The 18,093-nt window shown below is 42.5% G+C and overlaps 1 protein-coding gene across 1 annotated transcript in view; it reads right to left on the reverse strand.

Annotated features, from left to right (window-relative positions):
- Nucleotides 1–18,093, reverse strand: part of RELN (reelin) — a 659,346-nt gene that overhangs the window by 260,997 nt on the left and 380,256 nt on the right. Inside the window, exons 24-26 of the mRNA XM_060246073.1 lie at nucleotides 10,044–10,181; nucleotides 8,905–9,091; nucleotides 1,300–1,505 (exon numbers count right to left, since the gene is read on the reverse strand). Of these exons, the coding sequence (XP_060102056.1) occupies nucleotides 1,300–1,505; nucleotides 8,905–9,091; nucleotides 10,044–10,181 (531 nt within the window). The remainder of the gene's footprint in view (nucleotides 1–1,299; nucleotides 1,506–8,904; nucleotides 9,092–10,043; nucleotides 10,182–18,093) is intronic.

Genomic DNA, 18,093 nt, shown 5'->3' on the forward strand with positions numbered 1-18,093 from the left:
ATGTCAGCAAGATATGCCAATTTTGCACAGTAAAGTTTGTTTTGAAATAAACTGCAGAATTCATGTTGCTGATTTTCCACAAATAGTGTAAGCATCATTTCCCTCAATTTGTATACCCAACAAAGCCCTCGACCTCTTGAGAGCCAACAAACTTCTGTGTGTAGTAGAAGCTTTTTAAACTTTGCCCCCATTTCTTCACAAACACTGCGGACAAGGATTGTTTTCATTACCAGAAAACGTGGAGCCCCGTTTCATATAATCATTATTGTCTAAACAAGGCTTGGAATTTTTTCCCTTACACTTCTTACATACTAATATAGATCGTTTAGTAGTTGATTCTTGCATAGTTTCCTCTATAGCAGCTATATTTTATTCATTGCAAACACTATCATCACCAGCTTTCCTTTTTTCTTTTTCATTAGAAACTTATACATTTTATGGGTAATTCAACTGCAAGTTAATTAATAAAATTATGCAAATTTATCTTTAGTTTTTATCATTAACTACATATAAAAGTAACAGGTCTGCTTTTAACACTTATTTTTCTCTTTAATAATCTCTCTCTCTCTCTCTCTCACCTTCTCCCCCTTTCTTCTTCTCTAGTTTCTTCAGTTCAGTACAATATAGTATACCTATATTTAAAAGACTAAGATTGCAGAGCTACTTTAGCAACAGGCTCAGCCACCAATGTCCTAATGCAGTAGGGATGCTAAATACAAAATGGTGATGTGGAGAAGGGAGGGGAAAGAGAAGCTGCTGTCATAACAACCCTTCAACAGAGAACTATTGAGATTGTGTTTACACAAAGCTATGGTTTACGCAAAGGTCTTCAATGACATCTTTACATAATACTGTTCTTCACATCCACTTATGACATCATGATATCATTTTAAAGTAGGAATACCCAATCCACCTTCATCACTTTTACTTTGTGCCACTGACCAATTTACTTGAGGATTTTTCCCCCCAACCTTGTTTACCACATACTGTTACCATTTAATAGTTTTATCTGGGATAATAATTGTTAAGGTCAAGATTATGCAATTAGTATTTTTATTCAAGATAAAATACATAGTTTTGGGACTCAGATTGCTACTTGGAGGTTTGGGTAGTTTGTTACTTTAATCCAATAGTCTTTTTAAAACACAATCCCGTACCATTCCTTGAATTTATACATTATACTCCTGAAGAGTTCATGTGTAATGGACAGCACATATGTAGCAGCACTTTTGGTATGCTGTTATGCACAGAAACACACAATGAAAAAAGAACTCCCCTCACCCCCGACGGAATTGGTACCTGGGTTTGCTGAAGTCAGAGAAGTACATTTCTGCCAGTAGATGCCAGTTGACACCTCCATTGTTGCTGTACTGTAATAACACACCTTCTTCTCTGCTGTCTGGTTTATTACAGGAAGAACTCTCTCCACCTATCTGAATGTAAAACTGGACAAAGTCCACCCAAGTGGTATCCAAGTCCCAGCTCACCAGCTGTCTCTTTCCAGCCTGCAGCGTAGATGAAACAAGAAGGGAAGCACACAGAAGAGATCCACTGAGAGAGCTAATGCCATTCGTGACAAACAATTATTATTTTATTTCAAATGTATAAGCCCTTATATACAATGGAATGTGACTGCAGAGGAAAAACAATTATTAGACAATTCAGCACAAATAGGGAGAGATCACAGGAAAAGCAACAGAGTATCATGAAATCTCTATTTGTCAAGGTAGTCTTCAATAAGAATATATATTTGAATCCCCAGATGTTCCCTATTCTCTTTTTTTAATAGATCATCAAACTGGGAATTTCAGCTTAGTCACTCTGTGCTTTAGAAGGCAAAAATCTCTTTAAATAAACCTGTCAGATACTATTTATGGGAATGAGAACTGTGTACAAAATGTGGTAAACTGACTGATTATTCTACTAAATTCCAAAGCATAAGCCATATTTCCACAAAGTATGCCCTTCTTCCTCATATTTGGCAGGATTAATTGTGGCATGCAAGATGCTCACCAACGATCCTATTTTCCTGTTTTGGTCTGGTCAAGCAATAAAACCAAGATGTTTATTCAGTTCCTAGAAGACCTCCACATATGGCTGGTGGATAGACTTGCTAACCTTCAGGTGGACCAAACATAGGTCCTCAATATCTTAATAATTTGTATAGTTGATAATCAGCAAAAGTTAGCAATAAACAGAAGTTAGAAGCCCATCAGATTAGAGTGTGGAACATTGTATAGTTGCAATGAAACTGATACTGTATAGCAACTCTGATAACCTTTGTATATTGGCAAAGTGGCATTATATAGTTAGAATTTTTCTGCACATGGTTCCTTCTATTTAATGGTTATAAACTTTACACCATGGTCTGTTTAGTAAGTGAACTTTCAGGTGGAGCCTGGAGATCTTCCAGGATTGCAGGTGATTTCTAGACTAGAGTGAGCATTTCCCCTGGAGGAAATGGCTGCTCTGGAACATGGACTTTATGAAATCTCATTCCTATTGTGCTCCCTCATCAAACTCCACCGTCCCCAATCTCCAATAACAAAACTTGCAGGAATTTCTCAACCCAGAGCTGACAACTCCACTGGTGAGCTGAATCAGGTTTGCTGATTCCACTGGTGAGCTGAATCAGGGTCACAATTGTGCAGGCTTAATTTAAGCAAATTTCTTTTTATGCTCAGCACTGACAAGAGTGCATAAACTCCAGATACAGCACAGCTCTCCCAATAGCACTCAGATTGTTTTGTTTCATTGTTCATATACACCCAAAACCCAGAGTCACATCTAATATTTTAGATCTCGATTATGGTTTAAAATAGTTGCATAATTGTAGTAGCAGGAATCAGAAGGGAAAAAAGGATTTTCTTCAATTAATCATAATATCCAAAAAACACACAGGCAATATGAAAACAGCACAAAACACTTCTGTCAATTGGCATCACTTTCCTCATACACAAAATTAGCTTCAGAAGAATAAACTCAAACTCAATAAACCAGTTGTGAAAAGGCAGAAATTACACATGGCCTATGAGTTATAGACAAAGATGTTACAGTCAATTTAAATACTAATTCCAAGAAATAAAATATCTAACATCTTCACTATAAACATAATAATTTACACCAGCATGAGATTTCTGAATTATGTTAGAATAGTAGAATTGGATCAATAGCTGGATGATAGCCAAGGTAGGAAGGGTATTGAAGATTAAGCAGTTACTTATATTTTTAGACACTGAGTGGTTAAGTGTGTGGACTCTTATCTGGGAGAACCAGATTTGATTCCCCACTCCTCCACTTACAGCTGCTGGAATTGCCTTGGATTAGCCATAGCTATTGCAGGAGTTGTCCTTGAAAGGGCAGCTGCTGTGAGAGCGCTCTCAGCCCCACCACCCACTTCACAGGGTGTCTGTTGTGGAGGGGGGGGGGGAAGATATAGGAGATTGTAAGCCGCTCTGAGTCTCTGATTCAGAGAGAAGGATGGGGTATAAATCTGCAGTCTTATTCTTCTTAACATATGGTGGTTAACAAAAGGAATGTATGTGCTTCTCAAACTGCATCTAGCTATTAAAATGAATGCTAATTTCTGAACATGCGCCTATAGCCAGATAGTGGAAAATAGCTAGGGAGGAGAAGGCAGAAGGTATGGTTGCCAATTCTGTGTTAGGAAATGGAAGATTCTTTTCACTTGCTGTGAAGTCTTCCTTCTCCGTGGTCCCAGAGTGGGTCAGTTCTGACTCCTGGGATCTAGCTCCTCCTCTCCATAGGCAGGGCCAGCAACTTTTAGTCCAGGAGGCGAGGGGCTTATTCCCTTCTCTTCAGTTCTTCCACAAGCCATTGTCTCATGTAGTACCTAATGGTAACTCCCGTACTGGGAAAGAGACTGTATGACAAACAGCACCATAACATTCCCCTCCTGGACGATGAATAAACGATCAACATCGTGTCTGCAGTGAACAAACAACTTGCTTTAATCGCATTGAAGGAAACACAGTAGTACAACTGTATAAATGTTGTACAAAATGGAAGAAAGAAAGAAAGAACACATGGCATCTAGCCAAGCTCAGATTCTGCCAACAGGTTAAACAACATTGTCTCATAAGACCAGACATCAGATAGATCCGGATACCAGTACATCTCCAACATAGGTTGGGAGGACTGACTCACTCTGGGACCAATGAGAAGGAAGACTTCACGGTAAGTGAAAAGAATCTTCCGTTCTTTGGTGGTCCCAGTAGTGGGTCAGTCCTGACTCACGGGACATCAAATAGCAGTGGACCTGGGGTGGGTATGTACTGTATCTTGGATCAGACAACATGTTGAAGCACTCTCCTGCCAAAGGCTGCCTTTGCTGAGGCGACCTTGTCTACTCTGCCAAGCGGCCGCCTTACAGATCACCTCCATGGATGGAAAGGATCTGCAGACTGCTGAAGTTGCCACACCCCTGAGTGAATGTGTGGTCACCTCTTGGGGAGGAACTAAACCTTTGGCCTTGTAAGCCTCTATGATGCAGCCTCTCATCCACCCACTAATGGTGGATGTAGAAATAGACCTGCCCATACAGGCTTTACGGAATGAAACAAACAAGGAGTCAGTAGTTCTAAAGGCTTTTGTCCTGTCCAAGTAAAAATTCAGGGCCCTTCCGACATCCAGACAGTGCCAGTGCTTTCCTTTCTCATGCTTTGGGTTAGGGCAGAATGAAAGGAGGAGGATGTATTGAAGATTAATTTAATGTATTGAAGATTAACATAGGGGAGGGACGGTGGCTCAGTGGTAGAGCATCTGCTTGGTAAACAGGTCCCAGGTTCAATCCCTGGCATCTCCAAAAAAGGGTCCAGGCAAATAGGTGTGAAAAACCTCAGCTTGAGACCCTGGAGAGCCGCTGCCAGTCTGAGAAGACAATACTGACTTTGATGGGCCGAGGGTCTGATTCAGTATAAGGCAGCTTCATATGTCCATATATGTCCTCCGACCTATGAAAGGTCGAGTTAACTTTCAGAATGAAGGCTGGGTCAGGAAGTAGCACAACTTTGTCCTGATGAAACATACACAAAACTTCATGTGTGGATAAGGCTCTGATTTCAGAAACCCTGCTTGCTGATGTGATTCCCACCAAGAATACAGCTTTGAATGTCAGGTGTTTTAGGCTTCAGGAAGCCATAGGTTTGAAGGGCGGTAAGCAGATGGCTTCTAGCCCAGTATTCAGGTTCCATGAAGGAAACCAGTGACTCTTGGGTGGATTGAGGAGTGCCACCCCTTTCAGAAAATGTTGAACGTGGGGGTGGCCTGAGAGGGACTTCCCTTTCTTACTACCCCTCACAGCTGAAATACAGCCACCTGTCTCCTGAGCGTATTGGTACTGAGCTCTTTTTCTAGTCCTGACTGCAGGAAGGCTAGGATGTCTGCAATGGGAGCCTTTTTTCCCGACACCAAGAACAAAAGGTTTGCCAAGTCACATTGTAAACCCTATTGGTTGACCACTGTCTTGGGGCCAGTAAGGTTTCTACTACCCCCTCTGCATAACCGAGGCTGGCTAGGCTTTGCCACTCAACCTCCATGTAGTGAGTTTTAGAGTGTCTAGTTGGGGGTGCCATGCATTCGCCTGCTGGAGAAGATCTTGTTTCTGCGGTAGGCTCCAAGGGTCTGTCACTGCTAGTCTCTTGATGTCCTGAAACCAGGCTCTCCTGGGCCAGAAGGATGCTAGCAGGATAACTTCTGCTCTGAGATCCTGAATTCTGTGTAGTACTCTTGGTAGTATTTGAATTGGAGGAAATGCGTACAGAAGAGTTTCTGGCTGAGTCACGTGGAGTGCGTCTGCCCCTATGACTCTTGGATCCTTTGTTCTTTATATGAACCGTGCAACCTGTTTGTTGTGGTTTGATGTGAAGAGATCCACTGTTGGAGTTCCGAATCTCTGACTTATTTGTCGAAAGACTGTTCTGTTGAGAGACCACTCTGCCTAGTTCAGCATCTGACAACTCAGCCAGTCCGCCAGTACGTTCTCCTTTCCTGCCACATGAGTGGCTTTCAGCGATAGGAGATGGGTCTCTGCCCACTGAAACAGAAGGTTGGCCTCGGACTGAAGGAGCTTCGACCTTGTCCTGCCTTGCCTGTTTGCTGTCATGTTGTCCATTTGTATCAGGATATGGCAATGTTCCAGGCTCGGGAAAAGCTGCATTATGCTCCTGGAGGTTTCTTGGCTGCATTACCGGCCTTGTGTCACCGTTCCCTCTGAGGGGGCTCCCCATCCGAACAGACTGGCACCTGTTGTTATCACTGTCCTCTGGGGTTCCCTCAGGAACTGGCTAGAGGTTAGCCTGTTGGGGGCCATCCACCACAATAGCACTGTCTTCAGAGACCTCGGGACACAGAGTTTCAGTGATTTCATCTGGGCTATGGGCTTCTGGAAAGGAAGAAGGAAAGATTGAAGCGGGCATGTGTGGAAGCATGCCCACTGTACAATGTCCTGACAGGATACTAGCATCCCCAGAAGCTGTGTCAGTGCCATAAGTTTTTCCAACTTCTGCAATGTGGAGGACAGTAGTTGAAGGATTTTCTGGCGTCGTTCTTAGGTGATGAACATCTTGTTGGTCATGGTGTCAATTTTTACTCCCAGGTATACAATTGACTAAGCCGGAATGAGGGAACTTTTCTCCCTGTTTATCACGAAACTGTGGGAGGACAGCATAATCGTTGTTCTCTCCATGTCCCAACGAGCCTGGGGTAGCGATGCCGCCTTTACCAGGATGTTGTCGAGGTATGGGAATAATGATACCCCCTATAGGTGTAGCACTGCAATCAGTGTTACTAGAACTTTGGTAAACACTCTGGGAGTGCTCTTTAGCTCGAAGGGCAGTGCCTTGTATTGGAAATGCTCCCTGTCATAGGCAAACCTCAGGAACCTGAGATGGGTGAGAGAGATGGGAATATGCAAATAGGCCTCGGATACGTCTACTGATGCCAAGAAGTTGCCCTTTTGAATGGCTAGCAGAATTGATTTCAAGGTTTCCATTTGGAATTTCCTCGTTGCCATCCTGTTGTCGACCCACTTGAGGTCTGGGACAGCTCTAACGTCCCCATTCTTTTTGGGCACTGTGAAGAATACTGAATAAATTCCTCGAGGCCTTCCACCGAAGGAATTGGTTTTATAGCACCAATCTCCAGGAGGTGTTGGATAGCTAGCTGGATCGAAGCATGTTTCTGAGGAGACTTGTTCTTGTTGACTGTCAGGAAGCGGTCGAGGGGTAGGTGAAAAAATTCTATGATGTAACCATTCGAAATGGTGTCCAGGACCCATCTGTCCATCACTGGGACAGCTCTAACATCCCCATTCTTTTTGGGCACTGTGAAGAATACTGAATAAATTCCTCAAGGTCTTCCACCGAAGGAATTGGTTTTATAGCACCAATCTCCAGGAGGTGTTGGATAGCTAGCTGGATCGAAGCATGTTTCTGAGGAGACTTGTTCTTGTTGACTGTCAGGAAGCGGTCGAGGGGTAGGTGAACAAATTCTATGATGTAACCATTCGAAATGGGGTCCAGGACCCATCTGTCCATCACTGTTTGCTCCCATTCTTGTGCAAACAACTGGAGACGACCCCCTATGGGAGCAAATTCTCTACATTGGGCATAGTAATGCGGGGGTGCCCTTTTTGTGCCCCTGGTCGATTGGCCCTTATTGTTGTTAAAGGAGAAGGGCTTGTATCTAGGCTTCTGCTGCCACTTGGAGTGGGATGACTGGCTATAAATAGACTTAGAGTCTCTTCTGGAGTCACGAAAGGACTGGAACGTCCTTTTTCCTTTGTTGTCACAACATTTGAAAGGAAGGACCTTCTTTTTGTCTCTATCCTCCACTATATACCTGTCCAGTCCATCTCCGAATAAGAATTCACCTTTGAAGGGGACCACTGCCACCTTGGACCTGGTGGCCAGGTCCGCATCCCAATTGCGACGCCATGTGTTGTGGCACTGCAAATTGTTGTATTGCCTCTAGTGTAGCATCGGCTGCGAATGTTTGTTCCCATTCCAAAGATGTCCTTGGCCTCCTTGGGCAATTTTTTGTCTGCTTTTGACAGTTCTGGTGCCCCTGAATAAGTCGCTCTGGTGGCTAGAGATGCTGCCACTGAGACTCGGAGGGCCACCGAAGACGCTTCACAGTTCTGACATAAGGCTTGTTCGATGTTTTTGTCCTTTAAGATTCCCCTACAGAAATGCTTTACAATAATGGTACCTTCAAGAACAGAACAGCAAGGTCCTTCTTAGGCAACAGAACATACTTAACATTATCCAACAATAACACAGATCAGTTATGTCTTTAAGGGATGAAAGTACCTTGTTGATTCTAATTTTAAAAAGTACACTACCAAGTACAATACCAAAACCAGTCTACTCTTCCTGTACATCAGGGGTCCCCAACCACCGGGTCGTGGACCGGTACTGGTCCATAGCCAGCTAGCAACCGGGCCATGGAGTAAGGCAGAGCAGCCCTGGACTAAAGAAGCAGCACGGCCTCACTCCAAGGCTGCCTCCCCTTGCAGGGTCCCAGACCAGTAGAAAAGGCAGCGCTGCTGTGATCTTAGCCTACCCCTCATTTATAGACACTTTAAATGGGAGGGGGAGGCAGAAACAGCCCCAGTCTCCCCCTCATTTAAAGACCCCCATGAGGGGCAGGGATGTGGCATGGGCGGGGGGGGGAGCCTGGGGTGGCAACCCACCCCCCAGCGCCTCCCTCCCAATCCATGGAAAAATTGTCTTCCACAAAACTGGTTCCTGGTGCCAAAAAGGTTGGGGGCCACTGCTGTACATCATCTAAACTCAACTTTAATCTTATATCTCAGTAACATTTGTCTTCTTAGTTACATTAGATTAAATAAAATCCCTATGTTAAGAAGGAATGCACAGAAACCTTGTGGAAATAGAGAGAAGATCCAGATGAGATAATCCCACAGCCGCCTTCTGGTTTTACAATCTCTCCACCAATTACTTCCTGCCATTCTGTGGCCAAACTGTTTGGATTCTCAAAATCAGACATTACAGTTGAAGGAAGATGATTTTCTGGGTGACATTCATTGCCTTGGTATCCAGAATCACACCTGCAAGAAAATAAATCCCCCCATCAGGCGCACAAATGCATGTTTACGTTTGAAGAAATAAGCACACCAGCATGCCTATTAAATCTAAACATGGAATTTGTGAATATGCATAACTAGATAGATGTTGCTCGCTCCACATACTAAGAGTAGGACTTCTAGGATGGGGCATTCACTGCAAGGTCACTTCATATTGAAGCATCCACCCAACCAAGGCTCTTGCATCTGGGTTGATACTGCTGTGTATCTGGAAGCCAGAGAGGATTGACAACAGTATGCTTCAAGGTGAAATGCACTCTTGGCACAGCAGTGGTATTTCCAGAGCAGAAAGAGGGATGCATCTTGCAAGTACTGTGCAGCAAGAAGGTAATACAGACTGTACCTTTGCTAAAACACTCTAGGTAAAAGCAGCAATCATATTATGAAGAATGGAGGCAGTCTGTTCCACTATGGTTTTGTTACAGACTTCCGCTATTATTCTTACTATAAGGCTAGCCTAATCTTCACAGATCTCAGAAGCTAAGTAGGGTCAGATATGCTTAGTACTTTGATGGGCTATCACCAAGAAAGACTGGGGTTACTATGCTGAGGAAGGTCGTGGCAACCATCTCTGTTTGTCTCTTCTCTTGAAAACCCTACATGGTCACCATATGTCAGCTGTGACATGACAACACCATTATTGGCTTGATATATTTTCATCCTGCACTTTTTCTGTGGAACTCATTAACACCAGCATTGGCCCTTTAATTTACTTGTTACTATTAATTGCCACTATGGGGTCTCCTGCTACTAGCTGAGCCAGTGCACCAAGCCTTTGTGAATAGGAGAAGGAAGACCAGAATAACCTAGACATCAAGATAATTTCTTTAAATTTTGGGTTAGCTGCCTTTTGAAAACAAGTAACTGCAAGGTTCAGAATAGCAACCCAATCTGTATAACAAAAAACATGAAGTACCTGCAAATGCCATGGTTACACCAGCCATGCCCATTACACATACTTGGGCACTGTTGTCCAATGTAGATGTTGTCTAAAGCCCACTCATCTTGCACTGTGTAATAGCACTGACTCCAACGGAATCGTGTGGCGCTAGACCTTAAAAGACAATAAACATTTGTGCTGTGCCATAATTACTTTACTTGAACTATTTCTATATTGCCTTTTCAATAATTGTTTGAGTTGTTTTCCAAAAAGAAATTCATAAAATACAACAATTTGTTAAAATCAGCAGCAAAAATTAAAACATTATATTGCAAACGACCTCTAGCACAAACATCATAAAAATTACATCAACAGTGCACAATGTAAGCCTACAATTATTATTTAGAAGGCCTTGCAGCGGTTCTTGCAGCGGATAAGGGGAACGCCACAGTTATTCTCAATACAGAAGACTACCATAACAAAATTCAGGACCTTCTCAAGCCAGATACATACAGAAGACTTCGCTGCGACCCCACCACAAGAATACTTCGGAAAACAAATCTGTTCATCAAAGGCTCTTCAATACCGATTGAGGATCAACGCCTGCTCAGAAAGTCTGAAGCTCTGCCCCCCAGACTGTATGGCCTCTCTAAGATCCACAAACCCAATGTTCCTCTTCGGCCGACAGTCAATGCCATCGGCTCACCTACCTACGCCATAGCCAAACACTTGACCGGCCTTCTTCAACCCCTTGTGGGCAACACTACCTCTTACATCAGGGACTCATCACATTTTTTGGAAAAAATCAAACCCCTAAAACTCCAACCCAGCGATCTTTTAGTAAACTTCGATGTCGTCTCGTTGTTCACCATGGTTCCCGTCAAAGAAACCCTTGTTCAACTACAACACATCTTTCCTGATGACATCACTGCCCTATTCCACCACGTGCTCACCACTACCTACTTCCAATGGAACAATAACTTTTATGAACAGATCGATGGAGTTGCCATGGGAAGCCCCCTTAGCCCTGTCATTGCTAACTTTTACATGGAAACCTTTGAAGATACAGAATTAAGATCTGCCCTCCTAAAACCACGTTGCTGGCTCAGGTATGTGGATGATGTCTTTTCCATCTGGAGTCATGGAGAGGCTGCTTTGAATAACTTTCTCCTTCATCTGAATTCAGTCCATCCTCGTATCCAGTTCACCGTGGAGAAAGAAAACAATTGTCAACTTGCCTTTCTTGACGTCCTCAGCACGAGGAAAGAGGACGGAAAACTCGGCCACACTGTATTCAGGAAACCCACATACACTGACCGCTATCTAAATAAGAATTCCAATCATCATCCTCACCAAAAACGTACAGTTGTAAAAACCCTCATCCACCGAGCATCACGCATCTGTGAACCAAGCCAACTCCAGCAGGAGCTACACCACCTCAACCAGTCACTGCAGGCCAATGGATACTCTCAACAAGAAATCAGAAGAGCCCTCCATCCCAGGAGACCATCCACACCAAATCTCAAGCCACACACAAATGTAAGTACAGCCTTCCTGCCCTACATAAAATCTGTCACCGACCGCATTGGCAAAATTCTCAAACGCCACAATGTTGACACAGTCTTCAAGCCCACACAACAGATCCGCCACATGCTATGCTCTGCCAAAGATATGAGACATAAGAACATAAGAGAAGCCATGTTGGATCAGGCCAACGGCCCATCAAGTCCAACACTCTGTGTCACACAGTGGCAAAAAATTTTATATACACACATACACTGTGGCTAATAGCCACTGATGGACCTGTGCTCCATATTTTTATCTAAACCCTTCTTGAAGGTGGCTATACTTGTGGCCGCCACCACCTCCTGTGGCAGTGAATTCCACGTGTTAATCACCCTTTGGGTGAAGAAGTACTTCCTTTTATCCGTTTTAACCTGTCTGCTCAGCAATTTCATCGAATGCCCACGAGTTCTTGTATTGTGAGAAAGGGAGAAAAGTACTTCTTTCTCTACTTTCTCCATCCCATGCATTATCTTGTAAACCTCTATCATGTCACCCTGCAGTCGACGTTTCTCCAAGCTAAAGAGTCCCAAGCGTTTCAACCTTTCTTCATAGGGAAAGTGCTCCAGCCCTTTAATCATTCTAGTTGCCCTTCTCTGGACTTTCTCCAATGCTATAATATCCTTTTTGAGGTGCAGCGACCAGAACTGCACACAGTACTCCAAATGAGACCGCACCATCGATTTATACAGGGGCATTATGATACTGGCTGATTTGTTTTCAATTCCCTTCCTAATAATTCCCAGCATGGCGTTGGCCTTTTTTATTGCAAACGCACACTGTCTTGACATTTTCAGTGAGTTATCCACCACGACCCCAAGATCTCTCTCTTGGTCTGTCTCTGCCAGTTCACACCCCATCAACTTGTATTTGTAGCTGGGATTCTTGGCCCCAATGTGCATTACTTTGCACTGGGCCACATTGAACCGCATCTGCCACGTTGACGCCCACTCACCCAGCCTCAACAGATCCCTTTGGAGTTCCTCACAATCCTCTCTGGTTCTCACCACCCTGAACAATTTAGTGTCATCCGCAAACTTGGCCACTTCACTGCTCACTCCCAACTCTAAATCATTTATGAACAAGTTAAAGAGCATGGGACCCAGTACCGAGCCCTGCGGCACCCCACTGCTTACCGTCCTCCACTGCGAAGACTGCCCATTTATACTCACTCTCTGCTTCCTATTACTCAGCCAGTTTTTGATCCACAAGAGGACCTGTCCTTTTACTCTCAAGCTTTCTAAGGAGCCTTTGATGAGGAACTTTATCAAAAGCTTTCTGGAAGTCAAGGTAAACAACATCTATCGGGTCGCCTTTGTCCACATGTTTGTTCACCCCCTCAAAGAAATGTAACAGGTTAGTGAGGCAAGATCTTCCCTTGCAGAACCCATGCTGAGTCTTCCTCAATAACCCGTGTTCATCAATGTGCCTACTCATTCTGTCCTTGATAATGGTTTCTACCAACTTTCCCGGTATTGAAGTCAGACTGACTGGCCTGTAATTTCCCGGGTCTCCTCTGGAACCTTTTTTAAAGATGGGGGTGACATTTGCTACCTTCCAGTCCTCAGGTCTGATCCACTTTCAACCCCTGGAGTCTACAAAATACCCTGCTCCTGTGGTGCAGTCTACATTGGCACTACCCAACGCAGTATCAACACCCGCCTCACCGAACACAAGAGACACTGTCACTTGTTTGAGCCAGAAAAATCAGCTGTAGCTGAACATGCACTTCAAGAAGGAGACCACGTCATCCACTTTGAAAGAACAGAAGTCCTTTCTATGGTCTCACATTATCATATCTGCCTGAACAGAGAAGCTATTGAGATTTACAAACACCAGCACAACTTTAACAGAAAGGAAGAAGGCATTTCCATCCACCAATCTTGGTATCCAGCTCTGCAGAACACCCTACAGACTATAAATTGCAGAAGGTCACAGAACAACCAGCAAATTCCACAGAACAATCAGCACAGTCAACAACCATCTTCCTTATCTTCACACCCCTTCCAACCCTCCCAGCAATTAACACAGAACAATGGTCACATTCCACAGCCAGTTTCCTTATCACTACCCTTCCAGGAAGTCCCACCAAACAATGGGCACATCCACAAACCAATTGCCCTTTCACCACACCCCCTCCAGCCTAGAAATAGCAGCTCTCTAGCATCCCTGGCCTCCCTCAATGCACAGCAGCCAAGAAGGTCAGAGCGCCTGCTCCGGCTGCAACGTCACTGAGGATGTTCTCCGCAGCTGAGAACAAAATGTCTGGATGAAAAACTTTCTCCAGTAGAACACGGCACTTGAGCCCGAAAGATTCTACAAACCCTAATGATGATGCCAGCCGTGAAAACCTGAAATCTTTGATAATCAATTAGATTGAAGGACTGAAGAATTTTGCTCAGTTTAGTCAGAGGGGGTGGTTTCCCTGATGAAGTTAAGGGAGAATTTGATTTGTTCAATTTGGGATCCACAACAAAATTTAAGTCTCCTCCAACAAGTACGTTATCCTGCTGGAAGGCTTGCAATTCTTGTAATGTGTCTCTAAGAAAATCTAATTGTCCACTATTAGGAGCATAGATTGAGGCAATAGTTGTACTCACCCCATCCAATTCACCTTTGACAAATAAAAACCTACCCTTATGGTCTTTTTTTTGTTTGCTGACAAATGAAAGGAGTATGTTTAGATATCAGGATTGCTACACTCCATGCTTTGGATGAACCCGGGCCTGGAAAGATTGAGAGAACCAGCGAGATCTAAAGACATTTTGTGCTAAGGCTTTCACATGCGTTTCTTGTAGGCAGACAATGTTAAGTTTACCCTTCTCCAAATAGTTGGCAATCCGTTGACGTTTAGTGGGGTTTTGAAAACCCCTACAATTCCATGAGGCAAATTTAAGATTGTGAGACATTTCGTAACCAAGAGTTGAAAGGCTAATACACCAAAAAAATAACAATAAAATCATAGGAAACATTCAACACACCCTGCATACACCAGCATTGCAAACTTGTGCTGGCAGACAAGGCCAAAAAACAAAACGGAAAAAAACCAGAAAAACACCCCAAACTAGGGAACTGGCTTCATCAACCTCCTCACACTAAGAGGGCAAGGGAGAAATACAATCAGTACTCCCTTATAGCGAAACCAAACCAACCTACTCCCATGGGGAAAACTACAGTGTATGAACTTTAAATAGAAAGAAGGTTGACACTCCGATCATCCCCCCCCCCCACAAAAAAAATGATATATAATCAGACTCCCATATCCAACCAGACTTCTCACAGTCCAACAATAGGGAGTTTAACAGTATAAAAGTAGTATAACACAATTTTATCAAATCCAAAAACCAACAGTTCCAAATACTCCATTATTTCATGTTAACACACTTAGTGAGATAAAGGCATATAAAACTTCCAAAAATAGCTATTAATCTAATAGAATAATAAAAACACTTTATATAAGAACTCTCCCAGTAATGATAATTAACTTACTACCTCTACAACGATAGGCTACAACTGCTAATAAAAAATCACTTTTAACCATATAAAAATTTGATTGTAACCATTGGGGCATTAAACCCTGTCTAAAGATCATTTAATTCCATCATTAATTAATTGCACAGTAACTGGAGCTACAAACATATATATGTTCACAGCCCCACCCATACACACCTATATACACATACACCTACAGACACATACAAGCACCCTCACACACCTATACAAATATATACTTACTCATACTCTCTCACATATATATACATACAAATATGCATATACATACCCAAACACACACCGTCCTACATACCCAGCTGTACAATACATAAAAAGACAATCCCAGACATACAAACCAATATACATACATACTTATATACATCCACACACCTACAAATATACATAACCACATATACACCCATACATATATTTAATTTTAAAGAATAAATAACAATTCATTAAGAGCAAATAAATAAGTAAATAGATTAGAAGACCCATTTCCTCAAGTAATTTGCGAAAAAGTTAAAACCCCTAAAAAAACTATTCTATTCTCCCCCAGCAACCACCTTCAACCATACACAGTTATACACCTACACAAGTAAATCTGCCATATCCCTGTCTTCCAAACTCCTCACCTAGTCACATGCATGCCTATAAAACAAATAAAGCAAGCACCTAAAACTATAAAGCCTGCAATAATGTATGCACTTATCCTATCGCTTCAGTCAGCTAACCCACACTCAGATCGGCACAAAAACATTCACTCCTGATCAAGTATAAGACAAGTACGATGCACCACATACATACATTTCATCCAAGATCACCTAATGTATATAGAACGTTCTTTAACCCTATTAGAGTATATTGGAACATAAGCAAAGAGTGAATGCAAAACCATCAAAAAGGACCGCCAAAATGTTTCAAACAAGTCCGTTAACTGATGTCTCAGCAAAAAACTCAAAAGTACATTATTAGGAACCACGATCTGATAAACGACACATAGACGTCTTCTTAAGTAGGGGGGTCTTCCACTGGGGGGGTTGGCTTTCAGCAATTCTTCCTCTTCGGCAGGAGACATATTCAAAGAGAGAGAGTTCAGCAAGCCCCTGCCCAATTCAATATCTGAAGCTTTGTGCAGTACACCGTTTCTTAACACCAAAATGTCTGACGCAGGACTCCAGCGAAAACACACATTAGCTGCGTGTAGCTTCGTTACAAAAGGCTTCATTTCCCGCCATTTCTCCAAGATGTCCAGAGGGAGATCCAGAAGGGCCAAAATTTTTTTGCCATTATAGGACAAGGCACTATGTAACCTTGCCTCTTTTAAGACAAAATCCCTCATTTTTGGGAAAGTAAATTGCACCAAGATGTCCCTGGGTCTTCCTCTACGTGCAATCGCCATTGCACCCAGCCATTGCGCCTTGGATATCATTAGCGTGCTCCCCTCCACAATTTTTAAAGATTTCACCAGCCACTTAGTAATAAAAATCTTTTGCCAAGACCTCTCACAACCAGGGCTTTTTTTGTAGCAGGAACTCCTTGCATATTATGCCACACATCCTTGATATATCCAATCCTCCAAGAGTTTACAGTAGGCCCTGTAATAAGAGCCTTGTAAGTTCTTGGAGGATTGGCTATATCAGGGGTGCGTGACCTAATATGCAAAGGAGTTCCTGCTACAAAAAAAGCCCTTCTCACAACTAAGGGCGCATGGCATGGAACTCTGTCTCAGAGGTTCCGGCTGTGAGGACTTAGAGCAGGTGATGGGGCATTTTTTGGCAAAATCCCTGCTTTCCCAACTTTTGTCATTAAAATTTTTGATATCCATCGCATATCTGTTCTTATGAGTGATGTCAATCTGAAAAATATGTGAAATTGCTTTCATCTGTTTTCCAATTCTATAATTCCCATATATTTAAATACATTTTGGGGGATTTTTCCTCCAACACTCTTGGATCTGTCTTTTTAAAAGTCTAAAATTTTCTAAAATCGGGGGGTGGGTGGGTTGTAGTGGTGAGGGAATTACTTTAAATTGTTCTATTGTTCTGTTTCTGACCTAAATTCATCTTTTTATTCACATTTTTTTTAAAAAATGTGAAACAAGCCACTTTTCAAAAGCACAAAACACATTGCAAAATCAACAGAATATGCAACTTTAGCTTTTGTAAGTACTGTGTGAGATTTTGGCCTCCAAGACTCTGTTGTTGACTATGAAAAAGGTGTTAACATGATACAGTGAGGACCAATGTTCCCTCTAAGCTGCAGAATCTTGTGAGCAAAAATTCTACTGTGTGAGCTATTGGTAGCAAAATTGCGAGCTACTGGCATTAAAGTTGTGAGCTGCTGCATAAATTATTGTGCTCTGGGGTCATCCTTCCTGAGCTAAGACAAAAAGGGGTGAGCTGGAGGCTAAAAATCTGTGAGCTAGCTCACACTAACAGCTTAGAGGGAATACTGGTGAGGACCATGATAAAGCATATTGTGAAGTTTCGAGTAACAAAACAAATTTGGGTCTTATGTGGATGAAAAAAAATGATGCCATTTTCAGTTGTTCCAGCAGGGTAATTTTAGCACCAGTTCCCAGAATTTACAAAAAATAATCCCTCTCTTTCTCCAAAGTCAACCTTTCTCACTAGTGTTATACCTCTGTGTGATAATATCATATGAAGATTACCATATTTACAATAGTAAATGATGGCTTTATAACAACCTGAGACTGAAAATGAAAGACTTAGTGTCAGCATTCTTAGTGATAAAAATTTGTTGCCTGTGCATTTTGTGACTTCAGAAACCAAGATGGTGTGGCAATATAAGTTTTTAAAAACACGAATTACAGTAGTTTATGTGTTTCACTTAGTAACACTTACTAAATGAAGCACATAAACTACTGTAATTCGTGTTTTCGTGTGGACTGGAACAGGGTTGAAATAAAAAGATATTAAATAAGGTAAATTGAAAGCCATTAATTAGGCACAAGGGCAAGAAAACAAAAGGTCAAAGGGATTTTGAAAGTGCTTGCTAGATGTCTCTG

The sequence above is a fragment of the Heteronotia binoei genome, chromosome 8 (assembly GCF_032191835.1).
Source record: "Heteronotia binoei isolate CCM8104 ecotype False Entrance Well chromosome 8, APGP_CSIRO_Hbin_v1, whole genome shotgun sequence".
NCBI classification, from domain to species: Eukaryota; Metazoa; Chordata; class Lepidosauria; order Squamata; family Gekkonidae; genus Heteronotia; species Heteronotia binoei.